Raw genomic sequence first — 14,090 nt, forward strand, 5'->3', positions numbered from 1 at the left:
CACCAATGAGTTGGTTCTTACATTTTTATTATCATCTAGGAAAGGGACCATACTATTAGGCTGTAGAAAACCAAGCTTAAAACTAAACTCAGTTCCAAATGGCTTCACTCGAGTTGCTTTCTGAACAGAGTCTAAAACATCATACTGAATCTCAGGAATTCTCCATTCCAGGAAAACAAAACTGTTAGGTTGGCAGGAGCAGGGACCGAGCAACGGGAGCTCACCCCGTCACGGGGATTCGAACCGCCGACCTTCTGATTGGCAAGTCCTAGGCTCTGTGGTTTAACCCACAGTGCCACCCGCGTCCCTATAGTTGTAGGAAACCTGTTGGCAAATACAGCCAAAGCCTACAACCAACCCTCTGAATCTTCAGGATTAGATTGGCCAGCCCATCAAAAAAGGACATCCTCTCACCGCTCTTAATTTCTGCCCCTGGAATTAAAAAAGCAAGTCCTCACTTACTGGGGGAAATTTGCTAAACAGAACTCTAAACAGCACCATTCAACAACTGTTTTTATATTCTTCTGCATTCCTCTCAGATTTCAGAATTGTTTGGATAAACTCTTAAAGAAAACCAAACAGCAATGTTTCCTCTCTACAGAGCGTGACTGAACTCCAGGAACTTATCTATGAATCACAGATTGCTGCAGCTCATCCATCTCAGGGAATTCAAAAGAAGCACAAGGGCAATATTGTTCCAAACAGACCTTGTTGTCTCACATTCCAACCAGCACACATTTTACACGAAGCAGTTCTCACCTGTTTTCTTCCTCTGTTTCAAGCACAGATTTCTGCAGAAATTGAAGAGCTGTGAAAATATAGTTGGAAAGCATACATAAGCCAGTATTTGATATAAATAGGTCTCCCATAAAAAGATAATTCAGCAATAGATAAATGAAATGCCAGACTACAGATGTAATATTTTTCAAAATGACAAAACTGCATCTCAGTGGATACTCCAGGTTCTCTTTTTTCCATCTTTAAATCCTGGTAGAAACTTGAGACATCTACAGAGAATAAACAGCTATATAATAGCTGGGCATCTGAATGACTACCAACTTCCATACAAGCCTGCCCCATTCTTAAAGTCATTAGAGACACCAATTACAATGTCTCCACCTTCTGAATTTGTTAGTGGCTTTCAGCAACAAGCCCTCATTTATGGAAATCCTTTTCTGTCTGGGACCTACTCTTGGTTTTTTTGTGCACCAGATTTTTTTTTTTATTAAAAAAATAAATCTAGGCATTTAGGGGCACATTTGAACTCCTTGCTGCCATTATCATTGCTGATCTGTTTTACTGGTTTTCATGTACGTTTTATGGCTGTGCTTTGCCGGGTTCCACACATTTGCTTCATGGCTATAGTTGCCGCTTTAAATTTTGCGAGCCAGCTTCTGAACTAAGGTCAGAAGGCATTAATAAAAATGCTTCGAAAATAAATATTGCCTGAAACAATGGTACTTACTACCTTAACTATTATTATTATTATTATCCTGACACTGCTATTCTTTCCCAACACTTTTACCATACAGAAAGAGAAAGACAAGTGCCACAGTCTATGATACAAATGACATACTCCTTATATTGTATGTTGCCTAGAGGCTGGGGCGTTAAGCAATTAAGAAGTTTAATTACAGGCCTGGTTCACATCACATGCTTTCTCTCCATTTGATGACTGTCAGTTGAATGCGGGAACTGAAAGCATTCTAAAAAAAATTGCATTTTGGGTGCTATAAAGAGTCCTGAGTGTTTCATTCGCCACCATCTCCTCTCCACTGTTGAAACATGGATTCCAATCTCCTTGGGAGCAAGGACATGTTGCCCAGTAAAGAACCGCATGCTGGTCGTGCTATGTAACTTACAATGACCACTTGATAATGCTGTAATTAAATGAAGAACAGGCACATGTGAACCAGTCCCAGTGGTCTGCTGCAAGGCAGCGGGGAGATAAAACGGAAAAGCACATCTCACTGGCAGGAACTCTTCCTTGTGGTCCATGAAGGCTAAAACAGGGCTATAAACTGTGTACTCAATAACCCATGCACAATTTTGCCTCCGTAGATTAAAGTATTTACCACCATATCAATCCCACGAAATACCAACAAGCGAAATAGGTAAAGGTAAAGGGACCCCTGACCATTAAGTCCAGTTGTGACTGACTCTGGGGTTGCGGCACTCATCTCGCTTTATTGGCCGAAGGAGCCGGCATACAGCTTCCGGGTCATGTGGCCAGCATGACTATGCCCCTTCTGGCAAACCAGAGCAGCGCACGGAAATGCCGTTTACCTTCCCGCCGGAGCGGTACCTATTTATCTACTTGCACTTTGACGTGCTTTCGAACTGCTAGGTTGGCAGGAGCTGGGACCGAGAAACGGGAGCTCACCCCGTAATGGGGATTCGAACCGCCGACCTTCTGATCAGCAAGCCCTAGGCTCTGTGGTTTAACCCACAGCACCACCCATGTCCTAGCGAAATAGTTTATTTCAATTAATGTTTAAGATAAAGGTTCCAATAGCTGCTCCAAATTCCTTCTGCCACCTTGTGGGGCAGAGAGGGTGCGAAGAAATGTGCTAGCTATGCAAAGCGACATCCTTTGGTACAGAAACAAATTCCCCAGGTTGCCAGCACTCTCCCAGGGAATAATCACATGTGGGAAGAAAGCCTGCAACCTGGATTTTAAGCACTTGTTTACAGATATAAAGTGATTGCATCATTTTCAGTGTAGTCGGTAATACCTAAAGTCACTTTTTCAGATCCCCCTCTCTAATTCTTTCTACCGCCCAAAGAGCTACCAAAAGGGTAGAAAAGTGTTTTCATAATTCCCATGGAGCGGCACTATTAGAACATTTTAACCTAAGCAGAAATGTCAAGAATTTACCTTCTTTGAACAGGATATTCACACTTGATTTACCTGAAAGATGAAAGTATGTATTTAAGCAGCTTTTACTTATCATAACAATATAAATTCTTTCTGTAATAAATGCAAGTTCCAAACTGTTTTAAACTTATCATCATACCTATAGTGTTGTTTTCCATACAGGAAGCAAGGTTGTCCATAGTCTTTCTGTACTGAGACAGGTCTGTCGTTTTTAGTTCTTCTCTGAGGCAGAACACAAAACTCTGTGTAGCTTCTGCCATAAGAGGTTCAGGAATTCCGTTTAGGGAGCTGCATGAGAAGAGAGCATGGCCAGGTTATCTGAGATGTATATACTAAAAGCATGGAATGTAAAAGGACATGTAATTTGATCTTTCTGGGCGCCATAACACTTCAGCATGAATTTAGTGAATCTGATTACAAGGTAAGAAACTGTGGCACTCACTGTTCTAGTAAAATTTAATGTGAGTCTGATTCTTTACAGTTTCTAGAGCATCAAAAGGAATAGAGACATCACCCATGAACCTGAGGTAGAGAGCATTCAGTCAAAAATGGTGAGAGCAATTAAGTAGAAAACTCATCCCTTCTCTGGTGGAAGAGGATAGAATCGAATAAGGCAGAGGCAGCCAATGCTTTAAACCCAAGGTTCACAACAGAACCTTCACCATTTCACAAACTGCAACCATATTGTCCACACCTTCTTTTCAAACGGAACGTTCTAATTCAATATTAAAACAACAGGGATCAAATCATCCCTACTGTCTACAGCAGAGCCTTCCGAACTTTTCATGTTGGTGACACTCTTTTTAAACATGCATCATTTGTTTAAATGATGCCAGTGTGGTGTAGTGGTTAAGAGCGGTAGTCTCGTAATCTGGTGAACCGGGTTTGATTCCCCGCTCCTCCACATGCAGCTGCTGGGTGACCTTGGGCTAGTCACACTTCTCTGAAGTCTCTCAGCCTCACTCACCTCACAGAGTGTTTGTTGTGGGGGAGGAAGGGAAAGGAGATTGTTAGCCGCTTTGAGACTCCTTAGGGTAGTGATAAAGCGGGATATCAAATCCAAACTCCTCCTCCACTCCCCTCCTCATTTGCAACACAGTCGTTCAGTTTTACTAGCAAACCCGAAGTTAAACTAACTCCTTTCCAGCCCTGGAAGGAGCACAGGGAGCATTCACACGACACGCTACAGCTGACACACTAAACATGTCACAACACACAGTTTCGAAAGCTCTGGTCTACAGTGCAGCATAGCCAAAACTATAAATCCTATTCAGTCTTAAAATCAGACACAAAAGTTGCCCTGGCCAGGAACAAAACAAAAGTCAAGCAAACAATGCCCAGAAATATGGGTGGGCTTGTTGAGGAACTGATCACAAAGTGCTAAACAGAAAGGGTCAGATCCGGAAACCTGGTGACTAGAGCTCCATACGTGTCTAAGCTCCTGCTCATGGAAGGGGGCAAGGGAAAGGTTTCTGCCAATCCTCCCTTTCCTCTTTGAATTCCTTCGTCCCCAAAAAATCTGTTCTGGAGAGCTGGGAGACCCTTACAGATACAGGAATCTCCCTTATACCAAGTCAGACCATTTGTCCCAAGCACACTGAGCCCAAGCAGGACAAACGGCCAGTAGTTAATTCTTTATTTGCAAAGCACGAACTTACAGTAGCTCCCCAGATGCATTCACACACACAAACACACGCACACACACTTCTGGTGGCTAGGTAGTTGACGCCCCTTCCTATTTTTGTCCTCCGAACTGGACGGCTGGAGCAACGGGTGGCCCCGCCCACACCCCAAACTTGATAGGCAAAAACTACACATTTACCTTGCCAACACTTTTTTCAAAGGGTTCTTCACATCCAGAGATAAGAACACCGCTCCCAAAACATCTAAGCAGTTTTTAACCATGGGATCACACAAAGAGCTTTTATCCATCTTCTCTAGTAAAGGCACAATCTATGCACAACAAAGATTAATATGTTTTTTTTAGAATTCAGCATTAGCTATTGCATCCTCCTATACATACAGATACGTCTACTACTAAAACATTAGATAACACAATCTATCTTCTGGCTATACGATCGAAGTCAGCAAGGACCATAGCTGTCAACTTATCCCTTTTCTTGCGAGGAATCCTATTTGGAATAAGGGAATTTCCCTTAAAAATGGGAACAGTTGACAGCTATGGCAAGGACAATGTGTGTAATGCAAATGAGATATACAACTAAAGGCTGCATTATAAAGTTCTCCAGCTCAGTGTTCCAGTTCTCTGGATACTCTTACTTCTTTTAAACCAGGAGTGGCTAGCCTTCTTTTGGCCCTAGGACCTTGACAAATCATGTAGGAGACATTTACCAGTAATGGTGTGGCCACCCACTTCCTGCACATCAAATAAAACATCTGAGGGCTGGGGAGAAGCCAACTGACATCTCCATTAAAGAACTGTGTCTACTTAAACTATATATACAGGCAACGACCGATTTCTGTGGGTTAATAATAATAATAATAATAATAATAATAATAATAATAATTTATTATGGTCAAAGACCAGTTCAAGATCTGTGGGTTTACATTCCTGACCCCCATGTGCATCGGGGGAGCCTGTCTCACCCTGTTACACCCCACTCCACTCCACGCCGCCCTCCCCGCCCATCCCCTTTTCAAGCTGCTTTCAGGTTGCTGCGATGCACACATGCATGGTTTTGCATCAATTGGACGCGCATAAATTGGTCACTGCCTGTACAGAGAGAGAAAGAGAAAGAGCTGAGCCTTTGGGCCAGAAAAAGGTTACCCAGAGCGCCTAATCCAGTCCCTGAAATGGGGTTTGTAAAGGTAAAGGGACCCCTGACCATTAGGCCCAGTTGTGGCCGACTCTGGGGTTGCGGCGCTCATCTCACTTTATTGGCCAAGGGAGCCGGCATACAGCTTCTGGGTCATGTGGCCAGCATGACTAAGCCACTTCTGGCAAACCACAGCAGCACACGGAAACGCCGTCTACCTTCCCGCCAGAGCGGTACCTATTTATCTACTTGCACTTTGATGTGCTTTCGAACTGCTAGGTTGGCAGGAGCTGGGACCGAGCAACGGGAGCTCACCCCGTCATGGGGATTCAAACCGCCGACCTTCTGATCAGCAAGTCCTAGGCTCTGTGGTTTAACCCACAGTGCCACCGCGTCCCAATATTTATATTTTAAAATGTATTTGTTTTGCTTCAATCAAGTTATAAGTTCAAATAAAGTAGAATTTAACTGCAGAAAACACAGCACTACAAAAGGTTAGTACAGACAGTTTTTGGATCACATTTGCTTGTTTGGTTTACTTGGGCTTCAACCACTCCTAACTAGTAGAAAAATCATTAGTAGAAAAATCCGTAGCTCTTCCTTACACATTTCCATGTTACTATTTTTAATGCTACTAAAATCAAACCTGCTTGACACAATGGATTTGCTGGATGCCATCAGGTAACAGTGCACAACGCAGCAGCAGAGAGGCTAGGTTTTGTCCTTCAGCATCTCCAAAAGCTATGAAGAAAGAAAGAAAGTCAAGAAAACCTTTAATATTCTATCATCATGTGCATGTTATAAATGCCAATTCCTAAATCTTTTATGTTATGGAGGGGTGAATGTTTCACTGACCCAAACACCTGAAACACCCATCAACACATATACTTCTGTTTACTATTGCAAGTTGACAGATCAAACAGGAGCGGTTCTTGTGCCTTTACAAGGACAAATAATTTCAAAAGTTGCTTTCTTCCACCACTACAATCAGTGAGAACACATCTGCTGAAGTTCTTATTTCCAGGCAATTATTAGAGACATCGAAAGCATCTTCTGTATTGAATCCAACAACTGTGATTAAGAATGTAGAAGGTCCAGTAAAAATCGCCCCAACTTGAAAACATATCATTTAGATTCACAGCAAAGAAACTTCAGGCAGAGTACAAACCAAGAGTAATTTGGAAAATGCAATAATGCAGCCCAATCGTGTCTTAAGCTGTAACCAGAACACACGACAGCTACCACTGTAGCCTGCTTTCAGCTAAAAGGAAGAGGATGAATTAATTCCCCGCAGTTACAAGCTAAGATGGCGGATCACACTGCAGGCCAAGGATGGGAAGCCTATAGACCACCAGCTGCTGCTAGACAATAACTTTTGGGGCTGATGGGCGTGGCAGTTCAACAACAACCTTCACTGAGGTGACTTCCCCCTTGTCAATTGCTCATACACTGCATAGGTTTTATTTTTCTCTGATCTGAAACTAATGCTCTGAATCCAGTACAGTCCTTCTGTTTCCAGCAGGGTCCTATCTGTTCACAGAAGAAGCTATGATCCAACAGAGGCTTCCACAACCGGAAAGAGAGGGTGAGGGAAAACAGTGGTCACCAATTCCTGCATTTTCCCTCCTCCAGTCTCCTTTGCCACCTCTCATTTCTTCCAGAGAGTTCCTCAACCCACACATAATTGCTTTTCAGGGAGTGTCAGGGGCTGCTGGGAGAATCGGTGAAAACCATTTCTCCTTCTTTCTTTTACAGGAACATTCCACAAGTGAAACTCCACTCACAGATGTCTAGATCCGATTCTTGGATGAGTGCTGCATTAAAGACGAAAATATAGTTTTCTGGAGAAGATATAGGAGTGGGGTCTACATTGCCCAAGTGCTACCTAAAGCTCTACTACTGCACAGAATGAGTTCAACCCTGTGGAACACCCTCCCATCAGATGTCAAGGAGATGAGGAACTATATAACTATATAACCTAAAGGAAAGCTGTTTGTTTTATTTATTATGTTTTTATATATGTTGGAAGCCGCTCAGAGTGGCTAGGGCAGTGGTGGCCAAACTTGGCCCTCCAGCTGTTTTTGGACTACAACTCCCATCATCCCTAGCTAACAGGACCAGTGGTCAGGGATGATGGGAATTGTAGTTCCAAAACAGCTGGAAGGCCAAGTTTGGCCACCACTGGACTAGGGCAACCCAGTCAGATGAGCAAGGTCGTCTTCTTCTTCTTCTTCTTCTTCTTCTTCTTCTTCTTCTTCAGAATATTTAGCAAATTTTACAAGAATTACAGCTTCCACAGGACCTACTTTTTACCAACTTTCTACAATCCCCCCCCCCCCGAAAATTAGGAAAGTGTCTCAAGGGCATCCTCAATACATTCTTTAAGGAGAATTATAAAATAACAAAATCAAGCATTCTGGAACGCTTCCCTTTAATTTTGATCTTCTGTGCAGAAACTCTTTCAAAATGGGGTGGGAAGAGCATATAAACTACAGTACATGAAAAGGGCTGATTTTTCTTTTTAAGTTAAAAAGGTATCATCAAGAGGACTGGATTTAAAAAGTCATTATAGTACCACTGAAATACGTCTAGAGAGACAAACTAAACAACTTAATTATACTTACAGTGAAGTCTTTCAAGCTGTTGGTGATCAAGAACAAAGGCATCAACCTGAATCTCTTTCTTCTTCTTTAAAACCATTTTGGTAGATTAAAGAATTACCTACTGAAAAAGATTATAAGTTGACACTTGGTACCAACACTGTTTTAAATGCACAATTTAAAAGTAAAGACTGTTTAATTCCCGTTCACCTTTGTGTTTTGCAAAAAGTTTGTGGCAGTTGGTTTTTTTATACGTAAGCTGCACAAGAAGTTCAGAAAATATTCATAGACCCTATGAGCTAGTCTAAGATTTTTCATCCATAATTTACCAATGGGTAATGCTTTGTCCATAATGTAAAAACTTGATTGCAAAGTCCAGCAAAACACAGGTGGCCATTGGGTTTCATCCCAAGACTTTACAGACTTTACAGCACAAACTGGGCTCATGGTTTGTCTACCTAAGACAAAAACACAAGCCTGGGTTCAACGTAACACAAAGCAAACCATAGTTTAGCCTCTGTTAGCACAAAAATAGCAGAAACAAGGCAGCAGCACTATGGCAGTGACCTTCACCCTGGAAACCTGCATGTTTGCTCGTTTGCACTAAGTTGCACTAGTTCACACTAAACTAGGGTGATTGTTTTGTTCACGACCATATCAGCCTGAATGAGATAGGCTTGTAAATCATAAAACTGTAAGCTATTTGTTCTGTGGTTATGCTCTCCAATTCAATACTGGAAACGCTTCCATAAATCAATTAGGACACAAGCATTCAATGCATTAAAAAATAAAAAATAAAATCCACCAAGCCATGGTTTAGTACAGAACCAGCATCAATAAACAATCTTGGCATGCAAACACTCAGAAGGTCTACATGTTACCACTGCTGCATGGAAGTATAAACACATGTGCCAGGGGACTGCCGTAGGAACAGGGAAGGGAGGCAGAGGGGCAGTTGGGTTACAGTGAACCTTCGAAAATCTTGCGAAGCAGTTCCTCTTCCTGTGGTGGCGAAAAGGGGAAGGGACCAGAAGATGCTGCTGGGAGCCCCAGCGCTGCACCTCGTCAGTCTGAGGGTGGGGAAAGCCACACCTCCGGGGTAAAGGAGGGGAAAGGGCCAGAGGATGCTGCTGGGAGCCTCAGCACCGCTCCTGGCCAAGTCGCCCAGGAGGGAAGCACACCTCTTCCGTTGCCCACCTTGCACAGAGGTGTAAAACACAAAGAAGGAAGGAAAAGGTGACTAAGCTCTTATGTTGAGGGAGGACCCGGAAACGACCACTCCCGGATTCTGCTAGCAACTGAGGCAGACATGAACTTGTGGTTCTGCACTGTACATAGTTTTGCACCTAAATAAAACTTGTAAAAGACAAGTCGGAGTCCTGACTGGTTTCTCACGAGCGACCACAATTGCCATCTGACAACATGGATAATGTTTGCAGTGTGTAATCTCTATATGGGGGCAACACAGACCTGCCCTTAAATCAGTTCTGTGACATTCCCTACAACAGCTACTTCTTGGAATGAACAGATCTGTTTCTTCGCTTAGATGGATAGATCTGTTTCCCTGAAATTCCAACCATTAACCATCTAAACTCCATCTAGATTCCAACAGCTACCCATAAATACACTGTTTTATGACCTGTGGAGTTGGTGAACATATAAGGACAACAGTCGACTGCAGCTAGAGAGAATGTTGTGCCCCTGACTCTCATACAGCCACAGAAACCACCCACAGGTTCCCCTCATTCCAAAACTTGCCTGAGTTTAATTGGAGCCACTGTTCACCATGGCTTAGCCCCAGAATTTAGGCCAGTCTGCAAATACAGCAGCATCAAATGGTAGAGATTTCATTTCACTTCACGTTGCAAGTGGGAAATTGTATGTTTGAATGCCCTCCCACAAAAAAAAATAAAAAAATACTCTGCACACCAAAATAGGATACCAGAGAGGCTGGCTTGAACTCTCTTCCCTGACTTGGCTCACTTTCCACGCCCACATACATTGGATGGGGGAACAGTCTAACCTGCAGCCTAGAAGAGAAAATTCCAAGAAATTCCTTTATCACAGGGGTGGCTAATTTGTGGCTCTCCAGATATTGCTGGACAACTCTGATCATCCCTGACCAGTGCCCATGATAGCTGGGGCTGGTGGGAGTTTGAGTCCAACAACATCTGGAAGGATAATGGTTAACCACTCCAGATTCTACAGAATGTTTTAACTGGTCTCTCTCTTTTCAGCACTGGGGATCAGTCAGCTTGGGACATCAGAAGAACCTCACCAGATCAGATAAAAATCTAGTCCGGCCCCCTGCTCCCCAATCAACCCAGGGAATCCTACAAGCAAGACATTACAACAATCATTTTTATTGAATGCAATTGTTTTATTTGCTCTTATTATTGTTTAGGTTTTTTTCCACGAATTACTCTGTTTCATTATACAGTGGTACCTCAGGTTAAGTACTTAATTCGTTCCGGAGGTCCGTTCTTAGCCGGAAACTGTTCTTAACCTGAAGCACCACTTTAGCTAACGGGGCCTCCTGCTGCTGCCGCGTGATTTCTGTTCTCATCCTGAAGCAAAGTTCTTAACCTGAGATACTATTTCTGGGTTAGCGGAGTCTGTAACCTGAAGCGTATGTAATCTGAAGTGTATGTAACCCGAGTTACCACTGTACCAAGAACATACTTAGTTGGTCACTAAGGAGCTACTGGACATTTTATTTTCATTTTTTTATATATTTCGTCTGTTTCATTAGCCACTCCATAGGCAATGTATGCTTGGGTATATGATCTACAAAGATACCTACGTAGCCATAAATGACTGACGGCCATCACACTCATGGCAGCAAGTTGCACAAATCTCCACACGTTGCAATGGAGTGCAGGAAGAGGACTCAGTGCCTCTTCTTCACCACAAAGGCGGCAATCCTATCTCCATTTAGCCAAGAGTAAGCCACACTTAATTCAATGGAAGCAACTTCTAAGCATGGTGAGGATTGCTGCCTAATTATATAACCACCTGCACTGCACTTTCGAGGTTGGATCAATGAGAATGGCTCTGTACCACACTATACCATTAAGGCGCATCCAAAGCACTCCCTCAGAGAATGCTTGACACTGTAGTTTACCCCTTGCCAAGCTACAATTCCCAGCAACCCTTAATAAACTACAAGGCCCAGAATTCTTTGAGGGGGGAGTGTAACTGGGCTTCCGATGTCCCTTAAAGGTGCAGCGTGCACGCTTGATCAGATTGGGCTTCATGAGCAGTGTGTTACACCGCGTGGCCCCGAATCCCAGGAGCGGTTTTCTTGGGTTCAAAGCAGAGGAGGAGAAGGAAGACCCTGCTGTTTGGGAGCTAGATTCAGGGAACAGCTTAGCGTCCCCAATAACCCTTTACTGGGTTGTGTTTTTTTTGGAGGGGGGTAGTTTTAAAAATGCACGAGACGCCCCACCTGCAACACAGCAAACGAAAAGGCGGCGGCGAGCGCATCCAGGGAAGCGCCCCCCCTCGCCGAGAGAGCTCGCCCTCCGCGCGCTTTTACGCGCCTCCCGCTGCTTACCGCCCCGATCGGCCCGGCCAGTCTCTCCTCCGCCGGCTGCTGGTGGTGCCGCCTTCTCGCCGCGAGGGGCCGAACGGAGGAGCAGACAGGCAACGCTCCGCCCGCCGAGCCACGTCTATCCTCTGAGCCCGGAGGTGGGCGCGGGGAGGCCCCGGCCGAGCGCGCTGGATGCGCCGCGGACCGACTCAGGCAGCCGGGGAAACGGGGAGGCCGAGGCGCGGGCCTGGAGGAATCTAAGGGAGGAATGGAGGGCCGTAAAACGGGGGTGGGGAACCTAAGGCTCGCCAGGTGCCTTTGGACTACAATTCCCATCATGCCTGATCCTTGGCCATTGCTGAGTGGGGCTGATGGGAGTTGCAGTCCAGTGAAGCATCTGGGCAGGACACAGCTCCCTCCTCAATAATATCCCACCCTGCCCTGCAGGGCAGCGGAGGTAAAGGTGACCAATCCTGCTTGGGAGAGTTAAAGTCCCACGGAGTTCAATAAGACTGACAGTTCGGCCCCGAAGTGTCCCCCCCCCCGGAGTTAAACCCCCCTGTGTTCAATGCAGCAGGCGAGTTTGGTCGTTTTACCATCCACGGGAGGACGAGGGGACTCTGGCTGAATTCCGCGGGAGTTACTTCTGAGTTTTGAGGTTAAGAAATAAAGAGTTCTTCTCGGTGACATAGAAAAACGTAATTTTTAAGCTTGCAAACTGTGACATTTTGCGTGCGCTACTGCCCAGAACAACATATTATTCCGTAACCTCCGTATTCAGACAATCAAAACTGAGTTTTCAAAGTAGAACACCGTGCCAGCCAAAGATGTCTGGCACATAGCTGTCAACTTTTTCCTTTTTTTAAGGGAAATTTCCTTATTCCGAATAGGATTCCTCGCAAGAAAGGGGAAAAGTTGACAGCTATGGTCCGGCAGGTTCATTTTTATTATGGGAAAGAAATTCGGAGCACATCAGCAGTTGGGAGACTTGTGGCCCAAACTTGGCAAGGTTACTGAGGGGTCAGTCTGTGGGGCCTAGATTGTAATTCTGTACATGAGAAATTGTTGATTGACAAGGATTGTGCTCTTACAGCTCAGTCCTCCTATTCGTGCTTAGTTGGACATAAATCCCACTGTGTCCTATGGGTTTACACTCAAGTAAGTGTGCGTAGAAATTACATTGTCCTACCAAATAATGGGCATAAGATTGCAGCCTAAGTAAAGTATAGGTGGTGTACCTGCTTGGATCTGTCACATAGTTTTCCATTTAATATGTGCACTCCTTATTCCATTGGACAAATTTGGGCTTTAATTTTCCAGTGCTTTCAAGCAAAGTTACAATCCTTACTCAGTTTGAAAGGCACCCAAACATTGGCATCATAATCATCAAAACAAGCTTCCTCACTCACTCGTGAATTATTTACAATCCGCTCTTCATTGTTCACACAATCCCAGAGCAAGGAACAACATTAAAATACAATAAAGCAATTTTTAAATGCAACAATATGAAGTCAACCTATATAGCAACATAACTACATCAGCCACATGAGGGGCACCACTTTAAATAAGTGCATGGGTGATTAACCACAGTTTTTACCTAGCTTCAGAGGTCCATTAGCACTGGCATGTGTGTGCCTTATTTAATATACTTTCATTCAAATGTTGCATTTGTTCAGATTCCAGTCATAATCTAGAGGCCATTTAAACATTGATCATTTTCACAGACTTTTTGCTCAGATTGTTAAAGCTCCTTATAGTGTGCCTTGATTTCTTGGAGTATAACATTTTAATGTAGCTCAGACCAAATATTGGTTGAGTATTAATATTTTTTAGAGTTACTAACTGAATTAAATGTTTGGTAGAGTATATTTTAATTTCCATGTTTCTAAAGTTGTTAATATAGTCACTTTTGCATGGTAAAAATAGACAAGTACTTTTCCTAAAAGATATTTTTTTCATTGTCCTGCAGAGTTTTACCACTGTGTGGCACCAAAGTGCTAAGAAATGTACTCTTAAATTTCTCACCTACCAACAATGCCATTTTTAAAATTTAAAATAGTTTGCAAAAGATGTCATTTATACATTGCCTTTCTGCCAGAGATCCAAAATACCACAAAGACCAAATCCAAAAGTGACTTGTTTTTCCCCATCATCCACTCCGCCCCTTGGCATCTCTGGTAATCATCATCATCATCATTTTATAATTTGTACCCCGCCCATCTGACTGGGTTGCCCCAGCTACGCTGGGCAGCTTAGACTGGGCAAGACATATCCCATGGGAGTGGATGTAGAAGTCCCAGTTT

At 43.7% G+C, this 14,090-nt stretch overlaps 1 protein-coding gene across 6 annotated transcripts in view; it reads right to left on the bottom strand.

The window, feature by feature from the left end:
- THADA (THADA armadillo repeat containing) overlaps positions 1 to 12,036 on the bottom strand; it is a 158,564-nt gene extending 146,528 nt beyond the window's left edge. For 5 of the 6 annotated variants that reach the window (XR_008329722.1, XR_008329723.1, XM_053383338.1 and 2 more), the window contains exons 1-7: positions 11,812 to 12,036; positions 8,280 to 8,379; positions 6,302 to 6,396; positions 4,701 to 4,831; positions 3,018 to 3,166; positions 2,879 to 2,911; positions 760 to 808 (exon numbers count right to left, since the gene is read on the bottom strand). Coding sequence is in view for 4 of the 6 variants with exons in the window: in XM_053383338.1 (XP_053239313.1) it covers positions 760 to 808; positions 2,879 to 2,911; positions 3,018 to 3,166; positions 4,701 to 4,831; positions 6,302 to 6,396; positions 8,280 to 8,355 (533 nt within the window). In the remaining 2 variants the exon portion in view is untranslated. The remainder of the gene's footprint in view (positions 1 to 759; positions 809 to 2,878; positions 2,912 to 3,017; positions 3,167 to 4,700; positions 4,832 to 6,301; positions 6,397 to 8,279; positions 8,380 to 11,811) is intronic. The other variant, XM_053383336.1, reaches the window with a different exon arrangement.
- Between the last annotated feature and the right edge of the window lie 2,054 nt (positions 12,037 to 14,090).

Source organism: Podarcis raffonei, chromosome 3 (assembly GCF_027172205.1).
Source record: "Podarcis raffonei isolate rPodRaf1 chromosome 3, rPodRaf1.pri, whole genome shotgun sequence".
In the NCBI taxonomy this organism is placed as follows: domain Eukaryota; kingdom Metazoa; phylum Chordata; class Lepidosauria; order Squamata; family Lacertidae; genus Podarcis; species Podarcis raffonei.